The sequence below is a fragment of the Micropterus salmoides genome, unplaced genomic scaffold (assembly GCF_014851395.1).
Source record: "Micropterus salmoides isolate LMB-PRFRI ecotype aquatic unplaced genomic scaffold, ASM1485139v1 Ms_hic_scaffold_11, whole genome shotgun sequence".
NCBI classification, from domain to species: Eukaryota; Metazoa; Chordata; class Actinopteri; order Centrarchiformes; family Centrarchidae; genus Micropterus; species Micropterus salmoides.
The window spans coordinates 11,795,122-11,815,057 of NW_024040152.1; the positions used below are offsets into that span (position 1 = coordinate 11,795,122).

At 39.8% G+C, this 19,936-nt stretch overlaps 1 protein-coding gene across 1 annotated transcript in view; it reads right to left on the reverse strand.

Moving 5' to 3' along the window:
* LOC119897292 (glutamate receptor ionotropic, kainate 3) overlaps nt 1-18,883 on the reverse strand; it is a 103,558-nt gene extending 84,675 nt beyond the window's left edge. The window contains exon 1 of the mRNA XM_038710896.1: nt 18,060-18,883. Within this exon, the coding sequence (XP_038566824.1) occupies nt 18,060-18,174 (115 nt within the window). The 5' untranslated portion in view covers nt 18,175-18,883. The remainder of the gene's footprint in view (nt 1-18,059) is intronic.
* Nucleotides 18,884-19,936: the final 1,053 nt, after the last annotated feature.

The window sequence follows — 19,936 nt, forward strand, 5'->3', positions numbered from 1 at the left end:
AAACACTCACTGTAGCTCGAGGGAGTTTATGAAATTAAAATTTTGTCTAGGAAACACAAGGTATGGAAATAGTGTATGTGCATCAACATTAACCTTTTGCATTGGAGAGAGCAAGGCCATAATCCACACAATCACCACTGGGTACAGCTTTTCAGTTCAACATTCATGTGGTTTAACACCTGGAGATGAGGTCAGCCCAGTGGGTTTGCATCCAGGAGGTCACATAGGTAGCCTAAAGGGAGTTATAATATCATGCAAAAACCACAACAAAAGTGTGCTTGAGCAAGGCAGTTAATTCTGACGAGAGCTACTGTGTGATTAAAAATAAAGTGTTTTGTTTTGTTTTAATAGCATATATTGCATTTAATAGGAAGGATTGTTTAAAAATGCAAATGTGCTCAGAAACTACAAGTACAGTCTTTGGTTTAATTCTCCGGTTAGATGTGGCCTGTGGAGTTTTTGAGCACTAGTGTTACTGTGGAGTAATTTATTTTAATTTATGTCCCATTCTACTACTACTACTATCAGTAAGGTAGTAGCACACATTCTTGCTGACTTGAGGGTGAATTAAATCAAATGTTAAGTGCATTTTATCCATAAAATATGACATTATAGCGATCTTTAACGTTTATATTTCCAAGTTCGCCAATTCTTTTAGAAAATATTACCCCAGCTGGAAAGGTACCATCCGTTGCTAGCCAGGCCTGCATGTCAATACCCTCAGTGTGATGAAACGTGAAGTTAACGCGGGGTTGCCAAATGTCTCTTGGTTTTGGCGCTACTTCAGTGATCAACAGTAATATACCAATGCAAAACGTGTGTTAGCAAAAGGAAGGAAAGAAGAACAAGACCGCTAGCCATTGTGAACACAGATGTGCCTAATGCCGGTTCCAAAATGCTCCAAAAAATAAAAATCAGCATTGCAAACGTTATATGTTTGCTAGGTCTCAAGGACACACACAATGCATTTTGATGAGAAGCATAAACATGACTGTTTAAAAGGAAATTCCATAAGCTAACTCTAAGTTGGACTGCAGTATAGCCTATCTATTGGAGACTAATCTTTTAATGACATTAAGCATCTATGACTTCTTTGCAAATCCCCTTACACTGCTTCTTACCTTCTTCTGTAATATCAATGTGCATAAGCAAATGCCTCTTTTTTAAATATTACATCAGCTCGATCTTTTCTTGGCATTTGATTTTCAGCCCCATCTAGATGTAAAGTGATCTGAGCACACAGCTGTCTTCCCAGGCACAAGCATGCTCACTGGCACCCAGCTACAGCTTGCCAACAAAATGACATGCCTTACTTTGAACTGAGGTGACTGTATCTGTCTCTAGGAGTGACATGTTACCTGGAAGGTGTGGAGCTTGCAAGGTATTACATATTATTCAGCCCCTAAACGAGGAATACACTGAGGGTGGACATTTTTCATTCTCTTCCATCAGTAGTTAAAAAACCTACCATTATTGTTTACCTCACTGAAAATACTGTGTATATGAATGAAGGTGCAGTAACGTTTCAAGACTCAGGACTGCTTTACATTAATATTTTCGCAAGAGTCAGTTCAGGCAAAAATGTCAAACATCCAACATGTTACCAAGCCAAGCGACTCCTCTTACCGTGCTTATAACTTCCAGTTTGTATTGATTCCTGGTTCTTCTGGAATTGTATTTCTGATATTGTAAAGAAACCACATTTATTTTGATACATGGTACAAGGTAGATTTATGTATAATTTTACAACACAGGGTTGTATAAGGAGATGAGAGTTGTAGTTCCCTTTATGCTACTCTCGGAGAGTAAACTTTATATACCAAAAATATAAAATTATAGACAGAAAGAAAACTATTTTACTTGGTGGAGTGCTGAGGTCTGCTTTGAGCAGGCTATTTGACATACATAAGGCTATAAAGATATTTTGTTATTCCCCAATCATATCTTGACCAAATGCCTACTAATACCATCAACAACAGGCAACATTTCTGCAGGAAGCAGACTTAATGTTTTAGCATTTACTCTGCTCAGAACTATAATGAGGTCTGATGCAGCTGAGCCTGTGTTAATGCAAACACAATACTCCTTGTCAAAGCTTTTGTAGCCTTAGTCATCAATGTTAGTAAGTATTTACAACATCAGTCCTTATAAAGGTCATCCACACAGGAGGAATGACGTAACAGCAACACCCACAATGATATATATGTCTGTGTGTGTGTTAACCTGCTCTGCCAAATGTAACACCAATATATATATATATATATATATATATATATATATATATATATATATATATATATATATATACATATACATATATCCATTTTGCCACGTATGACCCTAACCACAACCAACAGTAGCTACTACATTACCTGTAATTAGTCCCCAAGCTTCCAGCACCACCTACTTCAAAATGATGAACCGCCATACAGTAAAAGGGATTAAAATGTTTTGTTAATTAAGCTACAGTTTGCAGTGCCCAATCTTATTTAGTATTGGTCACCAACGCAGACCTTGTTGATGTGATAAGGCTCTGTGAACACTGCTCTTCTGTCCTGGTACATGAAAAAGAACAAAAGGCTGCGCTAGTCTTATTTGTATTTGCAGGAAGTTTCCCATGTGTGTCCCTCATTCCCTTTGGTCAACAATTCACAATGTGGGACACTTACGTTAAAAGTTTACCCTCAATTTGCTTTACTGTTCAAACAGAATGTGGGGAGGCTTAGATTTATCAGCAGTTGTAAATACGCTCAAGCTCAACTTTCACCTATTAACCCACTGTGCTCAAAACACCTTGACATGCGTAATTCTGACAGCGCCCTGAGAATAACTGAGGCCATAGTAGTGACACTGAGTTTGAGCGGCAAGAGTAAAAATGTTTCAGTTGTCAAAAGATTTTCATCAGAATCATCAGGAGCTCTGATATCACAAAGGTATGCTCTGATGCTTCCCCTGCCAATTAAACAGCACACACAGTGTTCAGATGTGTCACACAAAGAAGGAGGTATGAAAAGGGCAACAAAATGAAACAAAAAGCTGTTAAATTGATCCCCATGCATCTGTGGCCTGACCTAGAACATTTGCCTAATACAAGGAAAATATTCACATTCCACAGCCAGCAAATACGTAATGCTATCACTTATTGTGTCTTCATTCTCTTTCTGTTGCACACTAAGACAGATACAAACACAGACACAGATACCCGAAGAGAACTGGTATAAACCAACATGTCATTTGTACCCTGGTTAAATCACTCTTCAGGGACCCTTCACAAAGCAAATATTTTCTCTGAGACTTCCCTATTGATGCACCATGAACACCTTGACCCATTTCTTGACTGAACAAATGTGTAATGGTATGACAAGCCACTCATCTGCTCCAGCCCTCTACTTTTTATGTAAATGCTCGTACTGAATAGGATGGTGGATTTACTTTTCAATACAAGTCTCCTCCAGCACTGTAAAGTCTATCAGCCAGTACAAGGCTGACACTGAGTCCTATTTCATTTGAGAGCTGTGACACTATAATCTCTATCACAGAAACACAACGGAAGGAAGTCATGTTTTTTGCTCAAAGTCTAGTAAACATGTAGCAGGTGAAATCACTGAAACTGTAATGGGTGAATAAAGCAAATGTGCCAATGCAGATAGAAGATTACACAAAGCAAGGAGTAAGAAAAAGCCAGTGCAAAAGTGACCCATTGAATTCTATGCTTTTACTTCTGAAAATGCAGCAACAAAAACTAGTTAGTGATTTTTTCCAAAGCTTGACAACAGGAAAAAGCCTATTTGGTGAGTAAAAACTCTGGACATGGATATGCCTGTGGCTGCAGTCACCCCTTTTTCGTAGAAAATAATAAAAACTGGCATGCAGTTAAATGCAATTGCACACATCACAAACGGCGGGGCAAGTTATTCTAAAAAACACGGAGCTCTTCTTTTACATGTTAGGTTTTACTCCGTAGGTGCTGGTTGTGCCTTGGACATGGGGCATGGCTTCAAGGAGCCAAAGCAGCAGAGAAATGTCATTTCATGTGTCTTGCTTGAGTAAAAAGCAGCTGCTGAGCTGAGTGACTGGAGGGTATCTCAACTGTCTGGTGAGTGGAAAAGCCTTACAGGTATGTGTGGACATGGCAAACCTGCTGGGCCTTTCACCAGGGGCAAAAAGAGGGATAAATTGAAAGCATAAGCAGAGTACCTAAGACAGGGGTTCTGTCTAATGCACATGACTTGCTCCGTTATGCTGAGCCAGGACACAGGTGTCTTTCTTTTCCAGCCTTTTGCACCAGAAGACACCTCCCTGTGTACCTGGACTTCCTGAATGCCAGAACTCTTGTGGTCAGAGTCACTCTCACACTTCTGTACTGACACGTATTGATTTTTTGATATATACACAATATTTTAAATGGTTTTATTACTCATTTTCCACAGTACCGACACTGAAAATGCGCTTCTCTTGTCTTTTCCCCAACAGCTAGTTGACAGACACAAACACACACACCCTGCTGCAGTGCCCACATAGCCCCGCCTCCTCCCAATCACAGTGCCGTCTCCTTTGCTCCTGCTGAGATCACATTTTTTCGACGCATATTGCTTTTTTCCTGCCAGAGTTTAGACAATTAACATCCTACTGTGCTCTGACTGACTGGCTTATACTCGTCACTCGCATGCGTCCTTGTGATTGGATGCTAGCTGTGAGTGCGGAAAGTCCTGCATTACTGTGCTGTGATTGGCTAGTAGCCTACTCATTAACACTCCTGTTATTGAAGATCATGTACAATATATAATACGAATATAAATGTTTTAAATCTTTATATCTACAGAGGAAGTGCAACTCAATGTAACCTTTGTAAATATACATTTGCTTCTGAGCAAATCGTGTATTTATAACCATAACCTTTTTTCAATGAACATTACCCTCAATCTTGTGTCAAATAATGAATTAGGCAAGATGATTTAAATGCAAAAAAAAAGAAACTGTACAATGCAAATTTTGAGCATTTAATACTTGATTTCAGGCATTCTAGAGAAATTTTATGCACCAATTTATGGTGGAAATGTTTTTATTTACATAAAGGGAAAAATTCAGTTGGGAGGTGACAATTCAGAATATAAAGGATTAAAATGCAGTAATAAGCAGGTACTGTTTTTGGACCATGCACCATTTGTTTTTCTATACTTACAGTGCATTGCATGTTTTTGCAAATAAACCTAACATTTCATGTAAGGTATGTTTTTAGAGTGCTTTTAAAAAGTGATCCAGACAAATCAGCCATTTCAAAAGTGGTGGGGACATTTCCCCAGCGTGTCCAGTGCAAATGATATATATTATATATATATATATATAATTTTGGGTTGCTGCGACACACGCTGGTCCAAGACTTTACTCCTTTTGAATAGCTGTAGTGATGGTCCATGGTTGCTGCATTTCTTTTCAACCAAGGTCAATAAATTAAATGATGCTGTTCTGCTTGACACACATACTATTAACTTCACTTAATTTCTATGGTTAGTTGATTAGATAATTTAGTAAATAAATTCAGTCATTTAATCAAGGTTGTGTCAATTTTCACCCATGGCATTGAAAATGGTATCCAATATCGATATTTGTCAAGGTATTGTATCGAAGTTAGAATTCCAGTATTGTGACAAAACTAACTGACATTGTGCTGTTTACATGGTATTGCATTAACGCCCCCCACCCCCCACACACACACACACACACACACACAGACACACGTAGGCCCTTGTTGTACACCCTGTAAACAGCTCAAACTCTATGACACAGCAGTGATAGGCTGGATCACCAACAATGATGAGAAGGTCTACCTGGAAGAGGCAGTAAACCTGTCTCTGTGGTGGAAGGCCAACAGCCTCTTACTGAAGGTCAGCAAAATCAAGGAGCAGAAAGTGGATTGTCGGAGGCAAACACCTCTCCAAGGACTTGCTTCGATCTAATGTCAGCACGTCTCAACTTTAAGAAATTCCCCAGAGGCTGGTGTCAGGACATAAAAATAATTAATACAGTTTATGATTTGATGAGTTCCACACCTTGGGCAGTTCACCCACATAGGTTATATGAATGAATAACCTGGGCCAGAGCCCTCAGACTTCTCCGACAGCTTTAACTTTCAATCATGCCTACCAACTCAAAGATTATAAACGCCACGATGGCAATTCTTTTCCAATTGCCTTACTAAAAACTACATTACACTGGGCCCATTTGCAGCTGCTCGTACTGGCAGACAGAGAGAGGGAGAACAAAGTAGTACTCCTGACACAAATGTTGTCCCACATATATGCAGCCGCCAAATCACTTCAAACATGCATCTACACAATTCAATATTATTATAATACGACATTCCTTTGACCAGCATCTATAATGGGCCTTTTCATTTTCTATTCATTTCACATTGTGTCTGAGAGATAGTTTTTAGACCTCAGAGAGATGGCACATTTTAAGAATAGTTCAGCTGTATGATGAATACTATGCATTGAATGTCTCGCAGAGCAGCCGTGTTATTGCCTGTTAGTAATTTGAATCTCCCAGATGGATGAAATTTCTATGACACATCCCTTTCATGTGGAAACATTTCAAGTGTGTACATTTGGAATGGCAACAGGAAAAGTTAAGCGTGGCGCATTCTCTGACACGAAGATGAGATGGCAGCACATCGGACACTAAAGCAGAATGGGGGACAATTATGAAGCACTGTGCAATCAAGGGGGTCCCTGACAGGCTGAGCTAGGTCTGATGAGCTGATGTGTCACTCCGGAGCTCCAGGGCTCCACAGCTAATCAACCACCAAGGAGGGGCTTGAGGGCGCGATCACTCGAGCCCTCCATCACCACGCTGGGAGGAAGGCAATCACAAGCCCATTTCCATGTGCTGTTATTTCCACCCCCACCCCCACCTTCGACTCTCGAATCAAGGTGCACAAATGGCCAGGGAAGCACTGGATGGAGGCAAAGATGGCTGGTGGGTGCAATCAAATGAAGTGTGACAAAAGACACAAAAGACAAGAAAAAGAAAGAAAAAACTTTTGGTTCGGCGGGCAGTTTATTCAAGCCATTTCATATCTTTAACTAATCATACATGGATTGGAAACATGAGGGGGGCAGATTGAATGAGGCTCAATTGCTTTCCAACCAGCAGCTCATAAGATCCCTGTGATTGGGCTTGCAAATTGAAATGTAAGTCTTGCAATGCAGTGCGTTGAGGAGACAGAAGGGGTACGGGTCAAGAAAGGTGACTAAAGGGAGTTCTCATTTTACCCTGGCAAGGAATTAACACAATGAGCATATGTTAGCACAGTCACATCTTCTGTCTGGTAAGAAAAGAGAAGGAGCAAGTGAGTGAAACCCAAACAAAAGCTTATCTTTTTCCCTCTTAAAAGAACACGACTTCAAATAAATGGTTATTTCCTTTTTCAAGGATAGGAAGATGAGTTATAAAAGAAGGAGACAAGAAACAGGGAAGAGGGGGATCCTTTTCTATCACCATGATACGTATAATGTGAAACAAAAATGAATTACTAAACAGACAAAAGTTTGACAGCCCGGCAGCTTGATAGTACTCAGACTTCACAGATGCGCAACAGCACATAATTGGAGGTAGTACCTCCTCTTGTCCTCTGTTTTATGTGTTACAGTGGCTGAAGAGGCTCCCTACACTAATAGGCCCCACTCATAAGAGCACATGCGCACACACCAGGCTCATCCTGTCATATCGTACTGTCCTCCAATGCTTAGGCGATATATTGACAAAGACTGTGAGTTCTCTGATCTGTCCTGGCTCGAGCCAGCCAACATTACAGACTGGATATACAGCTCGCAAAACCTGCCAGTTGTCCACTGGTCTCCTAAAGGCCATGATAGAGGAAAAAAAGATAATATTCCTCCCCTTTTAAAGTCTCCCTCCCTTCTTGTGTAGTATATATCTCAGATTTTCCACCATGCTGAGTATAAGGGACATATGCACATCTAACAGCGGAATGTTGAAGACTTCCAATATAATGCTCTCTATTGAGAAATTCCCAATTCTTTGTGCTGGATTCTGTATCAGACTGCCTCTTTACTTTAATTTTAAATCAGGACTGAAAGTAAACAATTAGCTTTATCATTGATTACCTTGTTGATTTCTTTTGGGCTGGAAATGTGGCAGTTATTTTCTCAATCGTTAGGTCTATAAGAAATGTGTAAAAAATAAAAAAATAAAAATAAAAAAAGCCCAAGCTGATATTTTCAAATAACTTGTTTTGCCTGATCAACAGTCCAAAACACATACAAAGAAAAACGTAGCTTTAATCTAGCTGTTGCTTAAAAAATTATACAAAAGATGAAACCATTATAATTGCTGTCATTTTTCATGAATAAAATACTACAATAAATGTCAAGTGCCACTTGTAAGATATATAGTGACTAAATATTCAATTTATGATAATGATATGAGCTTTTTGTTATTTTTACTGAATTTATGTCTAAAATCAAAAACATCGTTTGATTAATTGACTAATCATTTCAGCCCTATTCTAAATTGCTTCACTAAGAGATTGCTCTTTTTTATTCTGTGTATTGTAGCCTGTACAGTAGGAATTGTCCTAACCACATTTGAAGTAATTACCCCTCTTGCAGGCAGGCGATCCATATGTGAACAGTGCAGAGGGAGGCTGAGCAGGACATTAACTGAGCATTAATTCTGTGATGCCAGCATGATGCCAATTATTTTAAATGTGGTCAGTGTTCTGATGGTTTTAAATTTCTCCAATTACCAATCAAGCTAACAAAAGCTCCTTGGTGTAAATGAAAAATATGCTCAAAAAGGATAGTCTAGAGCAAATGCAATTTGGTTGTTTAAATGTTGTTGTAGATTGCATAGGAATTAAAATTTGCATCATGATTGTAAACCTTGCTCCCACTTACCTACAATATTATAATAATAATTCTAATTCTAACTGACCTTTCAAGACATTTAGAATATTGCCATTTCTAAACTGTGTTGCACTCAAAATGTGGCTAATCGATTTGTCTAGACAAGTAATTGCATGTCTATACTTTTTCCCTTGTTTTGACTCACAGAAGACTTTGTTTTCAATTTTTGTTTGACCTAAAAAAAATGAATTACTGATACAGACGTTAAATATTCTGCATTTCGAAAATACGTAAGATAGATAATATAAATGTGTTTTTAAAGACCCTTGATATCTAATGTTAATGTTTAATGGGATTTCCAATTAAATGGCAGGCAAGAATGACATGCATTGTTTGCTTTACCAATGCAAATAATCAGCCTAATACACTGCAGATGTCTCATTATATTTGCATATGATTATTGCAGCATTACTTCAATTGATCCTTTTCATGAAATCAGATAATACTTGCTGATTGCAGATTATTTTGGCGCAGGCAAATTTCATGGTATGATTTTCACTCTTGGTGAAAAGCAATTAGGAGCATAGCATGTAGTTTGCCAAGTTTTATTCAGAAATTAGCCAGCTTTCATGGAATTAAATGTCCTCTATTTCTCTGTACGAGTAAAAATACAACTGGATTAAAAAAAGGGGATTACATGAAGTTGCATTTTCTTTTTCTCTCTGGATTTGTTGCATCTGAAGTTTTGGCCTGGGAAATAAGACAAAAGGGGACGGTGGCAGATTTTTTCATGTCTGGAAAACATAGGTACAGAAAAAAAACTTTCTATGTGGCCACATAAATCCCCAAACAGTCAGGTGTATAAAGTGTATAAATAACAAAGATATACTCATTCATAGTTAAAGACATTACAATGATGACTTGTGAGCTATTATAAATTGCAAAATTATGATAAAATAATGAACTTAAGGCTGTGATAATATAAAAAATAACAGCAACACAAAAGACTGATCACTGAAAGAAAGAAAATACACTTAAGGCTGGAAGTGAAGAAACAGAAGCACTTGAGTCTGGAAAACACGATTTAGGAACAGAACAATCAGAAGCCCATTTTTTCATTAACTCTCCGTGATAGAGAATTGACTGAACAAAAAAAAAACAAAAAAAAACCCTGCTGCTTGGATGGTAGACTAATCACATACTTACAATCTCCACCACTCACATTCTAGTTTGCCAACTACGTGAGCTTTGGTTACTATGACAGCCATCTTTAATTCTCATACCTCGTCTGAAAGGGTGAAAACCCGGGACAGTTAGTTACTACCTTTTCTGGCTTTACATTAAAGGCCCTAATTCATACAAGCATCACTAATAGCTTTACTAAAATGTACTGCCAGCCTCAAACCGCCCACAATCTCCCCTCCTTGTCCCTTCCCTGTCAGTAATAATCTCTGTCTTGTGCCATATATCTGAAATTGGTAACATGCAGACAAGCTGTCCTCAGATGAGTCACGGGAGAACACTTTGCGGTTAACCACAATGCTCTCCGGGGGGCAACCTGGACAGTAGATCGGCAGCCGGTAAAACATTCGCTAAGACTGGAGGGACCATGGCAGATTGTCTTGCCTGCACACAGCACAAGTGCTGAGTGGAATCTTCTGGATATTGGCTGTGTTAACTAAATTGACATTGGCTTTCAACCTCCTGGCTATCCATCAGTGGAGGGATGAGCACAGGGGCTAGAGGGGTAACCCCAGAGTCCCTTTTGCTTCCTGCGGTCGTCCTTGCATTCGCGAGGGATGAAAAGGGAAGGGAAAAACAAAAAGATGTGCGAGGCACAATGTGGAGCAAAGGATCTCTGTTCTCCCCCTGATATTTTTGGTGATAGCCATTCATTTGTAGTGGTTTTGGCCTGAAGTGGTTTGTCTTATCTGTTCCTTCTCTTTCTCTCTGGAGGAAAAATAAAGTGTGAGTCTTCTCAAGCCTACTCTCTCACAGTTGATTAGTAACTCCTGCTCTACCCCTACGCTCCAGGGATTCTATGCCAGCTCCCCTTATACATCCCCTTGTCATGCACATACTCACACTTCCTCTCTTTCTCTTACTCTCTCCCTCTCTTAAACACACACTTATCTCCCTACAGTCATGGAACAGCAATTTGTGGGAATCACACAACCAAGACCTGACATTTATAACAATGAGAGCTTGATTAAAAGGGCACAATGAAACGGTGTCACCCTCCATTCATTGTCCTTAGCCCAAGTTAAATAGGATTTAAACCTGTGCATTGCGGCTGATACCTCCACTGTCAATTTCTGATGGCTCTAAGGCAGTGAGAATAAAAGGTCTTGTTATTGTAATGGATGTGCGTAACAATATGTAACTGACGTGTCAGAGGTGACCAAGTTTACACAGAGCGTCTGGGAATAGATAAGGACGTCGCTAACGCAGGGAGGGGAAGCAAAGCTAATACTGCTCCGGTGAATGCCATGGTGTTTGAAAGGCACAGGAATAAAGCTTAGTTTTATCTGGCTTGGGGCAACACACAAAAGAAACCAGCATTGCAACGTGGCGGGTTTTAAAATTGGGATCAAAAGGTTCAAGCTAATTAACAAGCTAAATAAGAGTCCCCTAGCTTCATCTACGTAACCACCCTTGCTCCTTCTCCCTCCCTCTGCCTTTTTTGCTGCAGCAGTTTTGTGCGCCAATGGTGTGTGTGTGCGGTTTGCCAACGTATACAGTACCGTGTGTCTGGAAAAGTGAAGACAAATTGCTCCCTGTGCTGAAATGTAATAAATAATCACCAAATTACCTCAACAAGATCATTCTAATTAACAATGTTATATTGCTAGCAGGACCCTGAAAGCGAAATGCCTTGTGATCAAGCTTTGTTCTCAAACTATTGTGATGTTATTCGACTTTTCCAGCAGAGCCTCGAGGATGGCTGAGATGGGAGAGTCAAATGGAAAGGACAAGGGCACATAATAAAGACAAATGGCTCGAGCATGAAATTTGATTCATTGCCTTGGTACAGAAACTTTCACAGGGAAATAGCCAACATTGACATGCCATGAATTTAAAAACACTGTCAAATCCAAAAAAGCACACATCCTGCTATAATGATATTTGAGTCCCTGAGGGACCTGCTGGGAATCTGTGTGGACCAAATCAATCAGGCTGTTTGGTACTTGGCTTTGAAGGACATTGCTATGTTGAGTTTTGTGAAGATGTTAAAAAGGTTGCTTTACCTTAATTAAAAAACAAAACAAAAATTACCAAATGGTATTTTTTCTCAGGGTTTGAGATATACTCTGACTTTTCGGAAGACATGTTCCAACCAGCTTACCTACTAACAAGCCATCCCTACAATTCTGGGAGTCCGCTTTCAGATTCAACTGTGAAATTCCCTCATAAACAAGCTTAAGGTGTTTGATATACTTCTTGAATCTTACTTGTTGTTGTTTACTTCTTGGTTCTTTATTAAGTTCTGTTTTGTGTATTTTATTTTAGTTTGCATCCTTCCCTTCACTTTGGTAATTTAATCATATTTTTTCTGTTTATGTAATTATTATGTATATTATAATTTTATTATTGTTTTGGTCTCACTGCATTTTCTTAAGACCGTGAAGTAATTTGTTGAATACATGTTTTTAAAAATTGCTATATAAATAAAGATTTTAGTATCATTCTGTGTGATTTCTGCTGTCATACCCCAATACAAAGGAGGCAAAAGCAATGTTGTCCTGGTGCTGCATACAATGGCATTTTGGTTTTCCAGGGTCAACATCCACGTTCCCATCACCCACTGGTGTCCAATGCATTCCCAACATTCACAGTCCAGGCTACTCTGGATAATCTCTATAAATATCTTTCACTGGACTGTCTATCTACATAAATTTGGCCGTAGGAAAACTGTTTAGTGTGTTATGTGGATTGTATAGAGTAAAATTGAAATTGTTTAAATGCATTTTATTTAATGCTGTGTGCCTCACAAACAAAATTCCATTCACCTTCATTGTAATGTGGTGGAAGTAGAAATCTCAGAGGAGATATCTCAAAAGCAAAGCATGTGAAACCAAAACTATCTGCATGGCTTTATAGCTTTATGGGTAAAGAAGAAAGTATGTTTTTTTGTAATTGTTAAATCTCTTTTTTTGTAAATCTGCATAACAATAGGCTATCTATTGTATGTACATGCATGCAAGTGATTTCCTAATTTTTTTGAATGAAAAAACGGCATGTATAGACATAAGGAACTCTGCATCTTATTTATTTCAAAAGGCATCAGAAGCATATGCTTGCAGCAGACCTTTCACTGCAGAGCACCCACTTTGTAGTACGATATGAAAACACCATCTGGTGTGTTAGCAGCGGCTAGGCTAAGCTAGCTAGGGCTACATAGGGCCCTGCTGTGTCACAGGATTATCTTACTGGTTGGTAGATCCGCTCTATTAGCCCCTAGTGGCTTGGATTATTGGATAATCATTATTATGTGTGACTGAACAAGGAGCTAAGTATCTGCACTTCCTTGACGCAGTTAAGTCTTGTTAGTGTTAGTGATCAGACACATTATGAGTACATTTCAGAGCGTTACGCATTTATTACACCTTGTCTGAGACATAAACACTGTTTATTTAATACACTTTTTCTGGGACTCACACAGTGCGTTTGATACATGTTGACTGGCATTTTCTGACTTAACTTAAAAACAGGCACTGCGCTTCAGAAAAGACAGACTATGGCACGCCTGCAGCACATATTTGTTTGTGGAAGTGGATTGTTCCTTTCTAATGCGTCTAAACAGGATCACAGGCAAGTACAGAAGACAGCACGTTCAGAGACGGGCCCTCTGCTCAACAAAACGAACATCTGCCGTTTCTCATCAGCAAGATTGAAGCTAATGATGAGCCACGAGTGTGCTGACAGAGAGAATGGAATTGGATTGTGTACAAGAGGCCCAGTGAGACCAGGCATATGTTTTGGAAAATGTTGTGGATGGAGTATGGCTTTATGTGTGTCCGTGTGTGTGTGTGGAAGCTAAGATATAGCTTCCGGAGAGTGTGAGAGGCAGAAAATAGGCCTCTGCTATTTCTTTTGCAGTTCACTTATCCGTCCATGTTTATACAAGTGGATGAAGGGGAGTGTGTTAGTGCAGTTAAAACAACCGTTGTACTCCTCTCCGTTCAATCTCTGCTTTCGCTAACAGATAATGGAATTACACATCAAAGAATCTTTCCCCTGTATCCAATTCTTTTGTGACCTCTATCAGCCTTTGTTCATATTCACCACGACAACTCCCCAGCCCCAAGCCTCCACCAGCAGCTTCTCCCTGCTTCCTCCCTCTGTCTAGGGAGAGATTAAATTTAGATGAAAATGAAATATTCATTTCCACTCAGCGACTGATGGCCATCTTAATTTGATACAACTTTTGATGCAACATCTCCTCATTGTTCTTTTTCATCACCAAACACTTTAATGTCGTCCTCTTCCCTCTCTTTGCCAACCCATACCGTCCTCCTGTGGGTAATTCTCTATACAAGCAGCCCTTTGGGTTTGATTTTGTTAAAAGTAGAATTGCAAAGTACCATTGCAGCTTTTTGCGGTCTCTGGAAATAAGTCTGAGTCATTTCAGATGAGGCATTTGCACAAACCCCCGGCGAGGAGGATCTTGGGGAGCATGCAAGTGGAGAGTGCACTCTCTATACCTCGCTGTAAGAGTTAATCACATGAAAACTTCTCAGTCTCTCCCTCTGCTGCTGGTGTGGGGATAAAGACAAGCCTCTGAAGTGGCTCTGTGTTTGCAGACCAAAGTGGTGACCACAAACCTCAATTTATCCCACTGAAGCTTATGAGTGGTCACACTGCATACAGCTTCAAGTGCTGCACATTTGTCAGCTTATATTTAAATGTTCAGGCTGTTTCACACACAATAATTAAGTCTGCATGCGTCATGGCTGCCCAGAGGATTTTAGGGAAGCTAAATGAAAAACACATGTGACCAGGTGTTGTAGGGGTAGAGCGAGGAGTTAAGGAAATGAAATCAACATGAAATCAAGAGGGAGATTGATTAACTGGCACTGATTAAGTGCTTTAAGTATTAGGTAGATAAAGTAATTGATTATTCAATAAATCCTTGTCAGGCAATGAATAACCTCACTAAAAGAGAAAAAAAGCCATCAAATGATGTATTAGTTTCATCAATCCACAGATGAAAGAGACAATGTATAATAATGTGTGATTACTGTATGCTGTAACAATAAATATATTATGTGTACTGTACACTGTGCAGATCTTTTCATCTGGTCGAATTTTCAAATTGGGCAACCCATAACTGATGGAAGACAAAGCTTTGTATGTAGGGATATTAACGAATTGTGCATATAGAATACTGCTCACTGAGGTTATAGAACAAAGCATACAAAGCAACTACCACGTGTATACTGCTTGTACTGCACTGCTTTAATTTATGTCTTATTTCCATATTGGCAAACTAATAACTAAAATTATCTACAAACACACTGTCTTTTGAGAGAAAATTCACATCCTCTTCCTCCAGCATTTTCGTCTTTATTTACAGCGTTGCATTATCAACTGAAATGGTTCCTAGATGAGATGAGAGGTTGCAAAACATGTCAGGAAAAAATATAAATTACAAAAGGCAGCCAGAGGGAGACTAAATAGAAGCACAGCGTGTAAGAGGACAAATACAGGAGGAGTAGTCTTTTATTCTCTCCAACAAATACAAGCTTCAGAATGAGACAGCGCAACCATCTGGCCTCAACTTAGAGCAATGCACTGTAAAAGCACTAAAATCAATGGCAACAACTCTACCTTGGATGCCCACCATTACCCAGATGGCGTACTTGGAGAACTACACAGGCCACCTAACCAAGAGTAGACACAGCACAGACAGAGAGCGCCGTGCTCAAATACCACCGCCCACCTCGTTGATTTTCACTGGTTGGTTTGCATTGGTAACCAGTGTTGAGGAGCGACTTTGGCCGCCGTGCACTGACTATAAGAGAGCCCTCTGTTGGTTTTAGCAGGGTGGCTGTGACACACACAGCACACACAGTTGCACACCAAGTACCAAATTCCCCCCCCAAAACAAGGACAACAACGGTCCACTACACGCCCAATCACAAAAGCGCTCATCCCTCAACGAATCAACAGAATGTGATTACCAACGTCCTATCACAGAGAATACTACAGTATGTCTGCAATAATACACACATGCATTGCATATTTTACGCACTCCCTCAAGCTGATTCACCATTAAATCCGATATAATGACATTTATGTGCAAAAGTGCAATTATGTAGTATCACTTCATCTTCCTTTGTTATTTTCACACAGGCTTATTTATCAAGTGGCCAAAATAAAATGGATACAGTGCCGTTGTACATAAACACTCAGCTTCAGAAGATCATATGAAGACGTACGCCTTTTGGATATTTTTTTTTCTTTTGGCATTGAGGCAAATCTTCTCTTGCATGTCCCTTTCCTCAGCTTGTCAAAACACAATCTCAGGAACACACACACACAAAAAAAACTGATCCCGCACCGCAAGCAATGATGGATTCTATAAAAAGCAATAGTGCAACTGTAGCACATTTCAAGGTAAATTTGTCTCAACACTTTGACATTTTAAAAAAAAACAAAGCATGTCAAGTCTATTTCAGGTCTTCATTTGAGCTGCTGTCTCAGTTTAAAAAAAATCGGGGGGAAGTGTCGTATTTGACCATACGATTTCAGATCAGGGAGCTTTAAGGACTTATGCAGTTTCTGAGACCTCACCAAAGTCCATACACAGCAATGTTAGAGAAGTCATGGCTCTTCAGAGCGCATCAGTCAATCACAGGGACACCCTGCCCTGACAGCTGCATATGATGCTCAGCGCTTAACATTGTTCTAGGCCACAGTCTTAAACTTTATTTTGTGTTTCTATGGTATCTTTCTTTTAGAATTTGCATTAAATATACAGAGGCTTGAAAGTATTCACTTCAGGTTGTAGAGCTACGAAATGTAGCTGTACTTCATCCTGATAAAGTCTAATAACTTTCATTTGTATTAATGCTTTTTAATGACCACCCACTGAGCTTGACAGGAGTTGTGTTACAGTAGGATGTAGTTGATATGTAGATATGTAATACATGAGACAACTGGTTTGGAAAGGCCATTTACCTCTGTTATAGTACTGGAATATAGAATATGCAATTTTGTAACCCGCATCCCCTTTCACCGATCATTTATACCTCCAAGACAAAAGGCTCTATGCCAGTAAGATGCACTCACTCCCTGCCTGTGCTCCGGCTGTTGTAGTGGTATGTTAATGTGGGCCAATGCCATTTTGAGTAATAGTCCTGCATGGCACTCTGCCAAATGTCAAAAACGATTTGCCTTGTGACAAAAACTGTATTGATCTTCATTCTGTTCCTGTCTCTTAGTGGCGCAAAATGTTTCATCGCATCTCTTGCCTCCGAATGACAATTCTCACATTGTTCCTCAGTGAGTGAGTGATTGGAAGAAAGACAATGCCAGCACAAAATCTGCTTCTTCTTTTTGTGTCTCACACATGGAGGAAGGCAACTTTGAACAGAATAAGACTGTTTTCGTATATTGTGTGTGTTTTGTTTGCAGTGATAAGGTAAAAGATAAGATCAGATAAAACTTTACTTACCTCCCCTGAATACATTGTAACATTGCTTCAAAGTTCCTGATAGTGTATTTCTTTATATGATGCTTTAGCTTTTAATTTAACAGACTGCCCTTAAAAGCTAAAACTTACTTCCAGAAGGCATGGCAATAAGCCTGAATTTAGCTGGTGACTCAACATGCTGGCTGCAGAAAATGGAACAGACAAAGCAGAGTGCATAGAGGTCACAGTAACCCACAATATTTCATTGGTCTCTGGGTGGAGAAGGCATCCCCAATTTTATAGATGCAATAATGCAATGCAATAATGCATTGCTGTCTTGTTGTTACTGGTTGCTTCTCGTTTTAGTAAAATGAAAATTCTCGTGAGGCGACCGGTAAATGAAAGGGACTGCTCATTTATTCCAAAAACTAACCGGTGCCGCTGTGTCAATGTGAGGACCCGCGCTGAAATGAGTGGAGAAAGAGGCAACTTCCAAGGTTATGCTGAAATACAAACGTGTGTGTGTGTAAATGTAAATGTGGACAACTTACCTATTCGAATAACATGAGGCATCCCGTAAGAGTACTGAATCCAAAAGAGACATGCAATCAGCGATGTCCAGTATTCCCAAATCGCACTCCGGGGAGACAGCCAAGTATTTCGCATGGTTGTAAAGTCGCGGGATCCACTTTTTAAAATTCCAAAGACGACTCAGAATTGCTCATCAAAACTGAATTCGACGGAGCATATATGGATTTTGGTGTCTGCGACAAAGCTGCGCTCATTGTACTTGGTGCAACATTCTCTCAGGTTTTTTTTCTGTTACTCACAAGTCTGAGCGCGGCTCGATCAGGTTGAAGCCCCCGAGTCCTCACAGGCGGATCAGTGATACACCTGCGATCGCAGGCTGCTACAATTAGCCTGCAGGAGTCTCTATATCCCCTCCTACCGCCGATGCTATCTGTCTACTGGCAAGTACCACGGCAACAGCCGAGTCGGACTCCCGCACCGCCGAGGAGGAGGAGAACTGCGCCTGCGGAACTTTGGGTTGCCTCGATTCTGTCGCCCAAGACAAATAAAGAAAAGCGTTACACGAGGAATGCTGAGGGATCTGAACGCACTTTAAACATTCAGAAAATGCTTATTGCAGTTTAATGACTCCAGCAGTTCCAGTCATGAAACCTGTTCATATAACACAGAGATACTTTGTGGAGGTAGAAAAGCCGCTCCGCGACGCTCCTCTCCAGTTACGCACGGTGATTAGCCTACACGAGGCTGGTTATTGAAGAACGCCCAAAAAGGATCTTTGTTACACAGTATTCAAATAAAAAAAATCATCTAGTTTGTGCTGGATGGAAGGTGGTGCAGAAAGCCGGGCATTTGTGTGCGTCTGACGACCCTCCTTCCACGGTGCCACTAGAGGCACGCGTCGTTACGCATACTTGTCAACTATGTCCAAGAAGTATTTTATGGAGGTGAGAGGGATCCGACTAATGCCCCGGTACTTTTCCAGGTGTTGTATACACGTGCAATATGTTATTCATTAATTTCTTCACATTTGAAATAATGCGATTCAAGATTTTGTTCTTGTGTACTGAATATTACTGATGAATATTTCTTTTCTTATTTAGCTATGCACTGAGATGGAGATTATATATTTTTTTCTTTGTCTCAAGCAAAGAAGATGGATACTCCCTGGCTGCCTGCATTATTGTGAACGGGATGAATTATTTGCATGAGGGAAATAAGTGTCAGCTGAGGGTTGGGCCATTGACAAAGCATACTTCTTATCGCTGTTCTCTGAGACGTTCTGTCTGTGTCAATGAGTACATTAAACCCCCATAACTGCCCTGTGCCTATCTGGCTGTTCATTTTTCATGCCTTATGAAGAGCCATCATATACAAGCTACAGGCTGTGCTTCTGGTGTCTCTCTCACCACTGCAGTGGAGGTGGCAAAGCCCAGCTGAAAATATTGAATTACCTGTTTATGGCACAGATTTCAGCAAGGAGGCTATATTATGCATTTTGCCTAAAACAGATATCTGAAACTTCTAGCATCATCAAAAGGCTAAAAATAAAAACTTTGGAAGGATGAAAGCTGCAGCCCCTGGGATTCATTTTTAACTTAAAAAAACTTTCTGGGTTGCTTAATCATGTTTTACATCTAGAAACATGTTTAATATGCTGATTGATAGATAGATAGATAGATAGATAGATAGATAGATAGATAGATAGATGGAAAAATATAAACCAATTTGGCATTTATGTAGTATATTTCTAATAAGCCAACACCACAAATTGCAATTTGTTACATTAATGATTTGGCGTTTTTAAGGATATTCTGAAAAATGCACTGCTACATTTATTTGTGCTTAATAGAACACTGTTGATGAGATAGTGCTGTGGCTCATTGGTTTTATTTTTCTG